Raw genomic sequence first — 16,262 nt, forward strand, 5'->3', positions numbered from 1 at the left:
AATTTACTCAGACAGAGTTGATAACACAAGGGTGTTGCCAGATAAAATATTTAAGGATCAACAAGGTGGGTACTTTTTCTTGCATAAATAACGGTAAATCAACAAATTTATTTACCGATTTTGGATATATTTAATTTTGTTGAATCTAATTCTTAAAAGCGAATATATACTTACATTATAAACCAAATGTTTAATTAGTTGTAATGATTGAAACTGAAAGTTCCTGATTGTTGCCATATTTATGAATTTAATATTCTCCATAATAATATTATACTTTATTACCTAATCATAGTAGATTATCACCTGAACTGTGGTGTGTGTAGGGTGTAGAATATCCCATTATTATTTTTAAATAAAATAATAATGATATGCCCATATTATGTCAATAAACAAATGCTCTGGCATCTCTAAAGAAAATTCAAAACAAAACAAATTCTCTCTCAAAATAAAAATAACAAGTGAACAAAAACAGTCGGAAAGAAAACGTCAAAGCTCTGAGAACATTTTACATTGTAGAAACGGAAGATGTGAATTACGCATTTGATAACATAAACATTTGATAAATAATTTTACAAATAATAATAATAACACTAGTGTATGGTTAATGTTAATTAATTATAGAAAACACTTTCGAATTATTAAAACCAGCCATAAAAATATACTTGAAAAATCTGAAAGCAAGTGTCGTCATCAGTGAAAGTGTTCGAGTGATTTATTATTATTGTATATATTTTTGCAAAACTAGCAAAAAAAAAAAAAAAGAAAATCCTTGTCGAGGTCATTTTGAAAACGAGAAAAAGTAAACCTATATGTATATAATAAAAATATTTGGATAAAGCGTTTTTTAATAAAATTCATGTAACAACTTGTTGACCCCCTTTCTTGAGTTACTTAAAAAAACTTACAGTAGCAAGTAAATAATAAGAAAATTATTGATTTATACAAAAATAATTTATCAATATTTTGTAACAGCTAGAAAACAAAAAACTTAACCACCCCCACCCACTTGCTAGCAGCAAGTAGAAAAAAGTATTAAATAGAATGTGGGAACTTAATGTAATAACAAAATGTGATTATAATTGTTAATAATATTTAAACTAAAAATCATTTAGTCATTTGTATTCAAGTGATAAAGTAGTGTATATTGAACCATTTAGTATATCTACTGGGTGTGTGTAAGAATTTTTTTTCTTAAAACCAATAAAGGCAAAACTACACGCAAGCTAGAATAATAATAAAATGCCAAAAAGTGATTTCGATTTTCCGAAACGTCCTCTATTTCCATTGGATCCCAGCAGCAGCAATGGAACAAGTAACACATTATACCACCACAACACATCATCCGGCTCAACGTCAACCTCAACCGGTAAACGTATGTTTCTTTATGCTTCAAGAGGTCTACGAGTTATACAACTAAATTGGAAAATTTTCACATCCGCCTTGGCCGTGACATTGTTGGCCATCATTTGGTATTATCCCGTCTTCTTTCTATTTCTACTATTCGTTATTTATTCTCTACTTTTAGTGGTGGCCGGTAAGTTTTAAAATTGTAATTCTTTTCTGCTATCACACACGTCCATTCATCCATCCAACAGTTAGCATGTAAAAAATGTACGCCCTTTTTTGTATTAAAAATTTGCTGTCGTCAATGTTCTTTTGTTTTGTTTTATTTTAACTTGTAAATTCTTATCTGTTTAATTATTATTATGGATGATTTAAATTTAATTTAAATCAAGGAATTTTTCTTTAAACATAATCTTAACATATTTTCCGTTAATTTAAATTAATTTTTTATCATCCGTGAGAGTGTGTGTGTGAGTGTACATGGCCAATGTGAAATTTATCAACATATAACTGTTTGTATTTTTTGTTATTATTATACTTCACTCCAGGCATGGAAAATTAAAATTTTGAAATTGTAGTTTATAAATGAATATTATTTAAGTATGTTTTTACTTTAAATATTATTGATATGTAGTTACCAGAATTCTCAACATAATAGTTTGTTGTCCATAAGGAAATCCGTAGTTTAATAAATTGGTCAATAGAATTCAATCTAAATTTGCGAAAAGAATTCTTTAGAGTAATCAGTAGATTAGCTAATAACTGATTATTAAAGTGCTAAGGCCATATACTAGAGTATAGGCTATTGCCATTAGACTAATTAAAGACTAATACCTATAAGCCATTTTTGGTCTTTCCTCAGTGATGAGGATTTAAAAAGAGTCCAAAAAAGTGCACCCCGAATCGAAACCGAATGTGTTAAGATGTCGAATGTGGATTACTGTTGTTAACTAGACAGTTCCTTTTGAAATGGCATCTGCTTTGTCACCCCAACCAACAGATTGTAATGTTAAATTCCCCTCCCATGCAAGAAGTCATACTATCGGACGTTGACAGACTGTCAATTGCAAGCGGCCGGGAATTGTTATAATCATTGAATTCAGTAATGGCTTCAGATGCAACAGAGTCCTAAATGAATACTTCTCTGCGATCTTGGACTCTGAGAGACAATTCCATTCTAGTACCATCTTAGCACAATTAAGCCGGTTAATGCAGTTCCATAAACTGCTAACGTCAACGAATCTTTCCACGCAATTCAAAACGTTGCCTGTCTGTCATTAAAGTCCTTATGGCACGTTGCACTTATTCAATTGTCCCTCTAGTTCTACAAATTTTGACTCTATTAAACTACAGTCAAACCCGTTTATAACGAACTCCTGGGGATTAGTCAAATTTGTTCGTTATAAGCAAAGTTCGTAATAAGACGGGTGAAGTTTTTGAATTTCCAAAAATAAAGTGGCATTTTACGAATTTAAAAGAAAATGAATTATAAATTCATTTAATATTCTTTACAAAAAAAACACCATTGAAGATATTTGTTCATATATATTTCTTAACAAATTCAGTTTTTGTTTTTAACTAAGCTAAATACTTTCTTATGATTTCAACACATAATTTTGAAGTTCGTTATAAAAAAGGAAAATTGTATGAAATTGTACTTGAGGGACTGAAAAAGTAGTTCGTTTTATACGAGGATTCGTAATAACCGAGTTCGTTATAAGAGATGTTTTTTGTATGGAAATAGTTACCAAAATATCGGGTCTTGAAACATTGTTCGTAATAACCGAGAATACGTTATAATCGAGTTCGTTATAAGCGAGTTTGACTGTATTTCACTTTGTTCTTTATAAAAACTAGACGTCAAACTAGAACTTACTTTGTTATTCTTCTTTATATGTTTTAAATATGGATATAGAAAAGGTTAAATTCATTATAAATTTAAAAAATTAATTGATTAATATCTGTAAGAACAGTAGATTATTATTCTATATATTATATGTATATTCTTCTTTGTTTTTAATACAATATGTTTTTGTTTTTTCAGCTGTGGCTGGTACGGTTTATATACATTATTTGTTTACCAGTAAGGAACCACCAAAACCAAGTCGTGAACCTTTAAACGTATTATACAATGCAACCAAGTAAGTTTATTAACAAGTTAAAATTGTATTTTATATTTAAAAAGTCCAATTCGAGCATTGGAACTAAAATTATAAATATTTTTAGCATTTTAAATTCCAATATTGAAAATAAATAAACTTTAAAATTATATAAAAATTATTTTCAAAATGTTAAAGTTTGAAAATGATAAATGTTAGAAATTGGACTGTAAAACTCCATAGTATTTTTTACTCATTTTATTTGTCTTTTCCAGAAATACTTTATTTGATTTACCCAATCCCATTAAAAATGCCTCTAATTTACCATTAATATTTGGTAAAACAGTGGATTTACAAATACAACAAATAATTGAATATGTTTTAAGAGATTTTATGACAACATGGCTGGGGTAAGTTAAAAACTTTTTGAAAAAAATCATTAATTATTCTATAAACTTATTAAACTTTAACACAAAACAGACATGTCGTCACAAAACCCAAATTAATTAATGATATTGTAAGAGAAGATTTTTGGAATGCCATTGAAAAAATGCACGAAAGAGGTAAAAAGATAGATGCCTCAAAAATAATAGCTGTAGATATGGTTAATAGGGTAACCGTACATTTAGAGAAAATACGCATAGCCGAGGCAAGAGCGTAAGTTTTCTATTTTAAAATTTAAAGTTTATACTCGTTCCAATTGGTTTTATTGCTTATTACAGTGCCGAAACAAATACTCCACCTGTTTTCTCTACCAATTCATATTTGGTAGATGATGAAAAAGAATTAGAATTCCTGCGTAAATTATGTGAAATCATGATAATACTTTTGTTGCCCAGAGGCTATTCCTTACCACCACTTAAGGTTTTATTAAGTGAAATTTTATCTTATAAAAGTAAGTAATTAATAATATACGTATAAAATGTAAAAGCTATACAATTTTTATACTTTTTCTTTTAGTATTCTTTCCCATGATTAAAATGTTGACCTCACCTGATTATATTAATCAAAAGGTGGTACAAAATATTGAAAGTCGTTTGGCGGCAGCTGCCATAAGTAAACGTAGTTATGAATATGCTGCCAGTTTTGAGGATTTTCTCAAGATCATTAACAATTGTAATAATCTGGAGGAATTGTCTTTGATACGTAAAAGTATTGTTAATGATTTAATGCATGCCACTACTGTACAAAATTTACAACGTGCCAAAGGTATTGATCCAGATAATTATCCCGATCATAATCTTTCTAAATCGGATATTGCGGCTGCCACAAGATTGAAACGTTATATACAACAATTAACCTATGCCAAAGTACAATGTGAAAAGAATCTAGAGAAATATGGTTGGAATGGCAATTATTCCAGTGATGTGGATTTAAGTTTAATAGAAATACTTAATACTGCTGTGGGCAGACGTTATTTGACTTTGTTTTTAGAACCTTTAAAGGCCAGTGCTTTGGTGGGTTTTTATATGGCTGTGGAGGAAATGAAACATGCACCCAAATCGTCAGCCCATCAATTGGGTACGGAAATATTTTATACTTATATAAGAGTTCCCAAATCCGAAATACAATTCGATAAACATGAACGTAAACTAATAGAAACTTTTCTCTTGGGTGACTCGGGACCAGAAATATTCTATGACTTGCAAAAACAAATACTCAAAACATTAGAGGACAAATACTATCCGCCCTTTGTGCTGAGCGAACAATATCGTTTGCTTAAAGAGGCACTCGATGCTGAAGACTATAAAGATCCCACCTTATTAATATGCTCTCTAAGTGATGTTCATGATGAACCCTCTGCCACGCTGGATGGGGTAGAGGGTACACCTTCGGCCACCATTGATGTGGCTGCTCATACTTCATATGCTCGCAAGAAACTAGAACAGATACAGGAAAGAATCGATAAGAAAAATCAAGCTTTGGATGCTTTAAAATATTCCGTGAAATCAGATTCAAAAGTTTTACAAATTTTGGAAAAAGAAATGGAATGGCTGAAGAATATAAAAAGGCAAACAGAGGCTCATTTAAGGCGTACTGATGCCTGGACCGAACATTTGGGTAAATGGAAGGCAACTTTACAAAGTGTAGAGGTAAATGGAAAGTGAAATGGAGGAACAAATTTTCGTTAATATTTTAAATCTTTTTTAGATATCTGACGAAAAAGAATCTTTGCAATTTATGATATTGGTTCATGTAGATGAAGATATTAATGCTCCTGCATCGTATAAAACAACAAGCGGTAAACCAGAAGCCAGAACGGGTAGTATATCTAGTGGCTGGGTGGTTATGAGATCATTAAATCAAGTGCATGTAAGTTAATAAATTGAAAATAACTTTTATTTATAATTAAAACTATAAAAAAACTAAATGCCCCGGGTGAGGCTCGAACTCACGACCTTAAGATTATGAGACTTACGCGCTGCCTACTGCGCCACCGAGGCATATTTGATTTCATTGAATTAACTATTCTTTTTAAAGTTTTTCTTTACAAGTTTTATATAAATAATATTTGCAAATTTTAGCAAATAATAATTAAGAAATATTTATTTTTTAGGAATTGCAAAGGAAACTCCGACATGTTAGTGCCAATTTAAAATCCTTTGATTTGCCAACAAATTTTAAGTTTTTCTTTTTGAAAAACGATAAACATGCCTTGGAAAAGGCCAAACAACAAATTCAAAGATTTCTAAATGTAAGTATTGGGGAATTTTATAATTTTTTTAAAAAAATATATATAGTTTTATTTATAATTTAATATGGCTCGCTTGTGTGTGTGTGTGCTTTTAGATTATTTTAGAAGATGACCATTTATCTGGTAACTCTATGCCTGAATAGTTGAAATTTTTTTGTACGGCTGATCTTTTGTGGAAAAATAATAATTACTTTTATTAAAAAGTGTTTTTTTTACTTGAACTAATTAAAATTTGGAATATATTATCTCCTGTTTCAATTAATATATAAAGATTCTTTTGGATAAATTATTTGCTGAAAAATTATAAAAACGTGCTATTTGCCTTTGCAGATTTTGTGTGCTGCATTCCGCCATTTTTGTTCCTGAACTTTTTTTAAATTTGTACATATTTATTTTTTAATAAATACCACTGCAGTCTATTGGAACTTTATGATTTGTGGTTAAGTGGAGTGTGTCTTGTTGCTGGTAGAGGTTTGCTGCTGCTATCTTCTTGCAGTTGAACCCTTTTCATTGATTCTTGCTGTTTTACTTGCCGCCATTTTTGTGTGTTACGTGTGGTGGTGTTTCTGCGGCTGTTGGAGTAGTGCACCTGCCGCCATATTTGTGGTCTGTGAGTGCTGTGCTACCTTGGTGGATGATTGCTCCTACTGTTTTCCTGCTGGTGATTCTACATATATAAGGGTGCTGTTTGCTGCTACACATTGTGTCACTTGCTGCCATACTTATTGTGAGTGGTGTTCTGCTTATGGTGTTAGTGTGGATTTGCTGCTGCTGTCATCCTACAGGAATTGTTAAAATACTTTCACTGGAGTTCATTGTGTACTATTGCTGCTGTTAAGTAAAGCTGTTCTTGCTGTTGCTGCTATCCTCCTATTGGTGCATTATTATTATTAATATTGAAGTTTTGCTTACTGGTTGTGAATTATCAACGTGCTCCTGTCTGCTGTTAATGTATTTTACGGGCTATTTAGTGCACTTTTGAATTTGTTTTCTACCAACCATTTTTAAGATGCCGCCTGCTAAAACTTACAAATGTGGTGTTTGTCTGGAAGATATTGCCAAGAATCGAGCCAGTGTCCTATGCAAAAATTGTTCACTGTGGATACATGTTAGCTGTACAGATCTTCAAGAAAAAGCACTCGCTTTATTAAAAGACAGTAAGTCTTTATCTTTTACTTGTTCCAAATGTGACAAAAACCCAAATTCTGGTATGGATAAAATACGCGAAGAGGTTTGTGCCATTAGCTCTAAACTTGATTTATTTATTGATAAAGTGGGCAATGATCAAAGATCTATTCAACAATCTCTAATGGATACTGTCGCCGGCTTTCGAACAGAAATGACAACTTGCTTTAAGGATATGAAGGCTGAAATACTTAATTGTAATAAACTTATTGGTTTTATTGACACGTCGACTACTAAAAGAATTAATACTTTAGAGGATGAAAATAATGTCTTATACAAGAGACTCAATCGTGCTGACGTCATTATTATTGGTTTGCCAGCAGGTCTGGGTGACCTAGTGGATCCTATCATTAAAATAGGATCTGTCTATAATATCCCTATCTCTCGCGTCGACATTAATCATGCCTTTTACTTTAAGAATCAAAAAGCTATTTTAGTAAAATTCAATAATGTTTTTTTGCGTGACCAGTTAATGGCGGAGTATTTCAAAACCAGAACCTTAAGAGTCTGCGATGTTATTGGAGGTGAAATTGAATCACGTATATATTTAAATGATCACCATTCCCCAGCTGCTGGCCGGTTAAATATTGTATGTAAGAAGCTTCTCCGTAAGGGCATAATTATTAAATTTAAGATGCTTAATGGTGATAAGTTACGTGCTAAGCTGACCATGGCTGATGGAAAGAACGTGGTTTGCGACTCCGTTGAATGTGCTGCATTACTTAATGAATAAATTTTGGGTATTTCTTTTTGTTACAATATTTCTCTTTATTAATCTTATTATTATATACTTAGCTTAAGGTTGTACTATTCTAGGGCAAATACTAATATAAATTATTGTTTAGTATGTGGTAGTAAATATATATACATGTGTGTATGTATGTATATGTATGTGTGCATGTATATGTATATATATATGTATGTATATGTGTATATATATATATATGTATGTGTATGTGTGTACGTATGTATGTATATATGTATGTATATGTATGTATGTATGTATATGTGTGAATATATATATATATATATATATATATATATATATATTATATATATATATATATATATATATATATTATATATATATATATATATATTATATATATATATATATTATATATATTATATATATTATATATATATATATATATATATATATATGTATATATATATATATATATATATATGTATGTATGTGTGTATATATGTATATATGTAAATGTGTATATTTACTATGTGCAGTAATTTATATTATGTATATTTTGCTTATGAGATGTGCTGACCTTGATTTTGCTATACGTATAGTATTATTTGAAATTGAATTTTTACTTGTAGTTATATTTCTGTGGCAACTAAGATAAAGTAATTTTGTTTTTGATTAGAATCTGGAAAATATCTGCTGTTCTTTTCAATATTATACTGTTCTTTATCTCCCTTAATAACATACAGATATTTTTATATGCCTTTCTCATGGTTGCTATATATTTAGTTTTGTATTTTTCTTCTTTTATACTTTATTAACTTTGAACACTTTTGATCTCAATTGTATTACTGTTTATATTATTGTATTTTTAACACCTTTGATCAGCAGTATTTTAGATTGAAATGAATTTTTTTGTATTTGTATTTTTGATTATATGCTTTTATATGTCCTTTATTAATTGTAACTTTTCTTGGTTCCCCATAATCTTGTTAACCAGTGTCACTTGATACCAATATTGGTCCAGCTTTCAGTAGCAAATTGTATATTAACTCTGCTCTTAGTTCTCATGATCAGGAATTGAACATTGGCCATCTTAACTGTCAGAGTATTAGACCCTCATCTAGTTACTCTAAGATTGATGAATTGAAGTACATTTTATATGATTCATTATTTGATATGTTTGCTATAACTGAGACTTGGTTAAAACCTTTTATTTCCTCTACGGCCGTAGGAATATCTGGGTACACGCTTATTCGTAATGATCGACTTAATTCGAGAGGAGGTGGTGTAGCGATTTTTATATCTAAAAGATTGAAGTATAAAGTAGTATTTCAGATCTCTGAATTGGGACTTTGTGAATCCCTTTTTATAGAAATGGACTACAATGGCTCTAAAATATTATTTGGTGTTGTTTATTTACCTACGGGTGACATACTTTCCTTTGAAAACATTCATTGTGGGTTATTCTTAAAATATGTCAATGTTATTGTCGTTGGGGATTTTAATTGCAATATGTTTGATGTTAGCAAGTCGATGCATTTTCGAGCACTTTGTTTAAGGAATAATTTGTCAGTTCTTCATAATTCTAAACCATCGCATTTTGATGTAGCACATGGATCTACGTCTCTGATTGATTTCTGGTTAGTGAGTAATCCTTCGATGATGAGTTTTTCTGACCAGTTACAATGTGAGCTAATTTCGCACCATGCTCTTATTTTTGCTTCATTTAAGATTTCTGTGGATCGGCGATCTGAGCAGTATATTGAGTATAGAGACTTTAATTCTATTGATTGGGAAGGTATTCTATCTCTTTTGTCAGATTTCAGTAATTCTAGCTATTTTGCTGAATCTGTAGACGATAAATGTTCTCGCCTTTCTTCTCTCTTTGAATCTGTTATGACATTTGTACCTATTGTTAGGAAGAGAATTAGTAATAAAGATAATAATAGTTGGTATGATTGTAAGGATATTGCCTATGCTAAATCTCTCAGTAGACTTGCTTATTGTTCTTATAAGTCCTCCCGTTCTGCGACTAATTGGAAAATCTACTGTAAGTATCGTAACAGAGCCAAGAATATTGTGCGAAAAATGAAAAGGAAATATTTTTCAAAGCTTTTCTCTGGACTAGATACTAGGGGGATGTGGCGTATTCTTAAAGGTGCTGGTGTTCAGGATGATTGTGCAATTTTTGATGGTGATGTGAATCTAATTAATGACTATTTTGTTGGTATAGGTAACGGTGATATTCCTGAAGAGTTTAACATTAATTTTAGTTGGAATGATACTAATTCGTTTTCGTTTAGTTGTGTGGATGAACTTGAGGTGTTTGAGGCTTTAGGAAGAGTGAAATCGCAGTCCATTGGTATCGACAATATTCCTATTAAAGTTATCAAGTTGATCTTTCCCCATGTATCTAGTTATATTCTTGATCTATTTAACCAAATTCTAACCACATCTGTTTTTCCATCTTGTTGGAAAATTGCTCGAGTTGTTCCAATCCCGAAGACGAAGGTAATTCACGGTTTGGACGATTTAAGGCCCATCTCTATTCTGCCATCGTTATCGAAGGTATTTGAACACATTATTAAGGAACAGATTGTTGCATCCACGTTATCTATGTTATATGATGATCAATACGCGTTTCGTAAAGGTTATAGCACATCTCTGTTGCTACTCAATCTTACTGATCATATTAGGAGAAATATTAATGATGAGAATTTAAGTGTACTAGTTTCCCTTGATCTCTCTAAAGCCTTCAATTCAATCTGTTTTGTTACATTAATAAATAAACTTAGGGATGAGTTTAACTTCTCTTCATCGGCATGTAAACTTATACTATCATATCTCAGAGGTAGATCTCAATTTGTTCAATATAATGGTGGTCTTACTTCTTCTTTACGCCTTCTTTTTTCTGGAGTTCCTCAAGGCTCGGTTTTGGGGCCTCTCTTGTTTATTTTGTATATTAATGACCTCCCACGTAGTGTTGACTCTACTATGTGTAAAACCTTTATTTTTGCTGATGACGTTTTTTTACTTTTTAATAACAATATTGAATTTAGCGATGTATTGCGTGAGAATATTAACTATAATCTACAGCGTGTTGCTGATTGGACTATGAACAATTCATTGGTTGTTAACCCGTCTAAAACAAAGGCCGCCTTGTTTGGACCTTCAAGTCGTTTTTTTCCCAATATGGAGATCACTTTAGGGAATACTCGCATAGTTTTGGTCGAGAATATAAGATGTTTAGGAGTGATTTTGGATAGCCGCCTTTCTTTCGAGAATCATATTGACAATTTGTTCTGCAAAGTTTTTGGTATTTTGCGTAAGATATACTCGATGAATTTATACTTACCTTTGCGTGTGAGATATAATTTGGCTCATTCTCTATTGTTTTCACAAATTTTATACTGCATTGAAGTTTATGCTGGTACATTTGCCACCCTATTTAGGAGGATAAACCGAGTATCTAATATGATAGTTCGTTTTGTATATAATATTAAACGTTATGAGCATATTTCTTCCTTTGTAAATCTTTTCCTAGGTATGAATTTTGTTAATTTTGTAAAGTTTAAGAGTTTATTGCTTTTTTATAAACTTGTTAAGTTTAATTTGCCTATTTCTCTACGTAGATCCTTTCGGTTCTCTCGATCCACAAGAAATCCGCAAATCTGTATGCCGAGAATATCTTCATCTGTTTTGGGAAGGTCGTTTTTGGTCCGTATTGCGCGGTTGTGGAATGTTCTACCTTACTCGTTGCGTATTTTTTCTCATTCCAATAATGTATTTCGTTTAAAACTCATGCAGTACTTTTCTGGCACTACTTCCTGAACTGTGTTGATCTGTCAATTATAATTTTATTCGTAATATTTAAAATAGTAACTAATGACATATGACTCTGACAAAAGCTTCTATTGATATGAAAATTGAAATGATCTGCTGAAATTTGTTATTCACTGGGGTAAATGAAATGATGTATATGTTTTATATTTCTTTGGTATTGATAATTATTTTAGTTATTTTATTGATTTATACTATATATATATATATATATATATATATGTATATATGTATATATGTATATTATATATATATATATATATATATTTATATATATATATATATATATATATATATATATATATATATATATATATATATATATATATATATATGTATATATGTATATATATATATATATATTTGCCAACATTATTATTAATTAAAATAATTTTAAATATTATCATACCATTTTATTTCTCTTTTTAATTTTCATTTATTTCCCTACTATATATACATATGCATATATATACATATATATATATTTTTTTTTTCTCGTTTTCTTTAACAATTTTCTCTCTACTTACTAGGAAATATTGCTTGAATTTACCCTGGAAAGTTTTTATATGCTCTCATGTTGGTTTTCTTTTTAAAATAAATGTAAAAATGACAATTTTTTTTAGTACAGGATAACGTCCTTGTTGTTCAGACTGAGACCTGCATATCTGATGTGTAATGGAGCAATCCCAATATACTTACTTGAGTTATATGTACTTGTGTTTTATTTTATTTACCACATAAAAAACGATAGTATCAATACCTTTGCTTACCCATTAATTATACATTTATACATTGTTAATTATATAGTTAAAAGCTATTTTATGACTCTTATAAATTGTATAAATATTTTTATTTTTTTACATTTATTAAATAGTATTAATCATTAATTGCTTCTGAAAGGGACCTTATGTGTATTTGTTTATATTTTTAATCTTACTGGCTGGGGAGCCTGAATGAATAAATATATGTAACAAATTAATAAATATATATTAAGCATATATCAACCTTTATAATATTTTTAAGGCGTATATTTTACTATGTAATATTGTTATTTTGGCCAAAGTGGCTTTATATTACTGAATAAATAAATAAATAAATAAATAAATAAAATAAATGGTAGTGAAGCTATTTACACTTTTCTAAGTCCTAGTTCAGATCATTTAAAACAAACTTTACCCTCACCGAAAAAGTCGAAATTTTCTCTTTCTACACTTTTCAAAACGGAACCGGTGAAAGCAACGGATGTGTCGGGCAAATCTTCAGATCCATTTTGGGGTTTACAGCGAGACGATGAAGACATATCAAATTATTTGGAAGGCGATACGGCCACCGATAATAAATTGCTAGCCGATTTAGATAATAAAGACTCGATTGCGGAACCTTTGTATGCCTTGATGGGTGAAATATTTGATATGGGTGGTGTGTTTAAGTGGCTGCGTAAAAGTATTATATCATTTGTACAAATAACCTATGGACGAACGATTAACAGGTAAAAATATATTGAAATAGTCTTTGTTTTTTTTTTCTAAATAATAAATATTAATTGTATTTTTTCAATTTTAGACAAATACGAGAATCCATTTCTTATCTATTTGAAGAATCTATGCTGCATTATTATTTTTCGGCTATGCTTAAGTCGTTTTGGCCTGGCGGTGTTTTAGCCTCCGCCTATCCCGTACGTTCGGATGATATGAAAGAAATGACTACAAATGCTGCTAAAGCTTTACTTATGGATAATATACCCGAAGTTTTATGCAATCTGGTGGGAGCCCAGGCAGCCAAAAGTGGTATTATTAAAGTTTTTGATGCTTTACAAAATCCTATCTACAACAAACAACTATTTTATGTAAGTTTTTTCTTTTAAATCTAAAAAAATCTATTTTAATTGTTTAAAAATTCTTGTTTATTCTTTACAGGAATTATTAGAAATTTTAATGATAGAATTTTTTCCCGAAATAAAACAACTTAAAATTCATACTCATACAAACCATACAACAGCTAACACTACTGGCATAACGCATAAATTACAAAATAATAATCATAATGATAAACAACAACAACAACTACTGCATCATAATACTGCTCATCATAGTAGCGCTAGTAGTGTGGCGTCTAATAGTGGCGGTCAATCATCACACTCTAGTCATTATCATCATCATACGGGAAAATAAATATTTCGAAACAAAAAACAACAAACAAACATATTAATTAAAAACAAAACTATTATCAGGTGCTGCATAACCAAATATTATATATTGGAAAACTTAAACAATATTGAACAAAAAGAAAATTTCATAACTATCTATATATAACCTTCAATGCATTTAAATTTTTCTTAAATGTTTTTAATTTTGTTTAAATTGATTTTGTTCAAAGAGAGTTTTTAACCTAATACGTGATCACTGAAAAATCTACAAATATTTTTAAAGAATTTTGAAGGTATGTTACATTTAATTTTAAATTTATATTTGGATTTTGCGTGGTATTTTTAGGTCGAATCTAAAAAATCGTTACTATTTTACTATCGAAGAATCTGTGGTGTTTCTGCTTTTTTCTAGTTGTAGAATTAGCTATAAAATTTATTATATTTTCGTAGTTTAAGCAGGTTTTAGTTAAAAGCCATTTTGTTTTTTTTTTACTTTTATTGACAAAGTAACTTTTTTTAATACTTTTACAAAATTCTAAAGATTTCGTTCAATCTTTTTTTATGAATATTTTAGATAAAAAATTATATATAATTTTTATATATATGTTGTTATAAAAAGCTTTAATTTGTGATAATTTTCGGTTTATAATTTTAAAAACTTTCTCTAAGTTTTAAAGTTAATATGGTTGTGTGTTCTATAACAGCAAAAGAAATTTTCTTTTATAAATTTTATAAATAAAACAATTTTTTTTTTTATAAATTTTATTTAATAATATTCATTTATTTAAATGCAAATATAGAAACTTATGTTTCTTGCTGATTTATTGAAACTGGTGTAATACAATCAATTATTCTTTTGAAGGAAATTGTTAAGAAACAAAGAAGGACAATATATTTGAAGCATTTGTTTTAAATTCCTAAAACTTTTAACATTTTCCATTTCAATTTAAAACATTATTAGGTAAATCCAAAACTTGTCACTGATCTAAAACATGTCCTATATTTCTGTCCAAGTAATAATATAAATGTTCACAAATTAAAAAAATAACACTAGCCGCAGCATGTTGTTGTTGTAACAGGTTGGCTGTAAATGGATGTTCTTCCCAGGGAAAAAAAAAACATCCGGTTGATACAGCTGTTGCTGAGTTAACAATCTTTGGCCGATTGAAAATCAGGTCGTTCCGGAGCTAAGATCCAATTGTTATGGGAACGCCGGCAGAATGTAATCAAAATCGATAAGTAATGTATATTTTTCTTAAGGATTAAGTTGAGCTTAATCCAAATCTACGCTAAAGTTTAAAAATCATGTCTATTGGTTTCAATTCTTTTGTCTATGCCTGTCTTTCCTGTTTCTTATATGATTGCATAACTGTTATGATATGAACAAATTCGGAGGCGAGTTTTGAACTCAGCGCAGCTCAATTCTTTAGAAAAGTGTATTTTGTTCTCTGGGTTAGATACGTGTTTAGCAATGTAATCGGTTTAGAGGACACACTATTTTAACTATAATTTAAATCTTAAAAGAAATTTTGAAAATATATTTTAAATATATGAAAATTTTCAAATCAATTTTCAAATTTTTTAGCTTTGAAATTGAAATATTTTAAGAATTATTTTTCAAATAAAACTAAAATTATAATTTGATAAAACTTCTTAATTTGGAGATTATTTAGACAGTTTTAAAATTTTTTCTAACATAAGTTCGAATTTTCGAATTAAATTTCAAAAATGAAATAAATCTTTTAAAATTTTTGAAAATTTCTTTCAATAAATTTATGTTTGAAATATTGGAAACACATCAAACTCTAATAAATCAAAAATTTTATGTTTAAAAATTTTTCGAACATAAGTTCGAATTTTCGAATATAACTAAAATTATTATACAGTGAAACTACATTGAAAATATTTTAAAATTCAATCAAATGTTCCAATTATTTTCAAAAATTCTATGTTCTAAATTGAAAAAATCTAAAAAACGGGCTAAAAAAATATTTTTTTAAATTCCTAATAATTAACATTATTTTTAAAATTTTAAAATAATTTCCAAAATAACTTCGAATTTTCGAACATTAAATCCTCAAATTATAAAACTAGTACATTAAAAATTCCATAGAATTCATGTAAACTTTCAGTTTGTAAGTTCGAAATTAAAAAAAATGCAACAAATTAACCTGAAATTAAATTCAGTTTCTAAATTCTTATAATTTACAGAATGTTTAAACTTAACGTAGAATTTTCGAACAAAAA

General features: G+C 29.2%; 2 protein-coding genes and 1 non-coding gene across 3 annotated transcripts; 2 read left to right on the top strand and 1 right to left on the bottom strand.

The window, feature by feature from the left end:
- Positions 1–483: 483 nt before the first annotated feature.
- LOC111678614 (sorting nexin-25) lies at positions 484–14,134 on the top strand. Its single transcript, XM_023440019.2, has 12 exons — positions 484–1,534; positions 3,389–3,485; positions 3,719–3,853; positions 3,924–4,100; positions 4,166–4,338; positions 4,404–5,536; positions 5,595–5,756; positions 6,001–6,138; positions 6,234–6,255; positions 12,980–13,358; positions 13,433–13,715; positions 13,786–14,134. The coding sequence occupies exons 1-12, from the start codon at positions 1,240–1,242 to the stop codon at positions 14,038–14,040; spliced, it is 3,249 nt and encodes a 1,082-aa protein (XP_023295787.2). The 5' UTR covers positions 484–1,239; the 3' UTR covers positions 14,041–14,134.
- On the bottom strand, positions 5,815–5,887 carry Trnam-cau. Its single transcript has one exon. It is a non-coding gene; the product is annotated as a tRNA-Met (tRNA).
- LOC124418619 lies at positions 6,263–12,768 on the top strand. The gene is made up of 2 exons (XM_046945363.1): positions 6,263–8,063; positions 12,400–12,768. Exon 1 carries the CDS (start codon positions 7,148–7,150, stop codon positions 8,054–8,056), a length of 909 nt encoding a protein of 302 aa, XP_046801319.1. The 5' UTR covers positions 6,263–7,147; the 3' UTR covers positions 8,057–8,063; positions 12,400–12,768.
- Positions 14,135–16,262: the final 2,128 nt, after the last annotated feature.

This window comes from Lucilia cuprina, chromosome 3, assembly GCF_022045245.1.
Source record: "Lucilia cuprina isolate Lc7/37 chromosome 3, ASM2204524v1, whole genome shotgun sequence".
Classification (NCBI taxonomy): domain Eukaryota; kingdom Metazoa; phylum Arthropoda; class Insecta; order Diptera; family Calliphoridae; genus Lucilia; species Lucilia cuprina.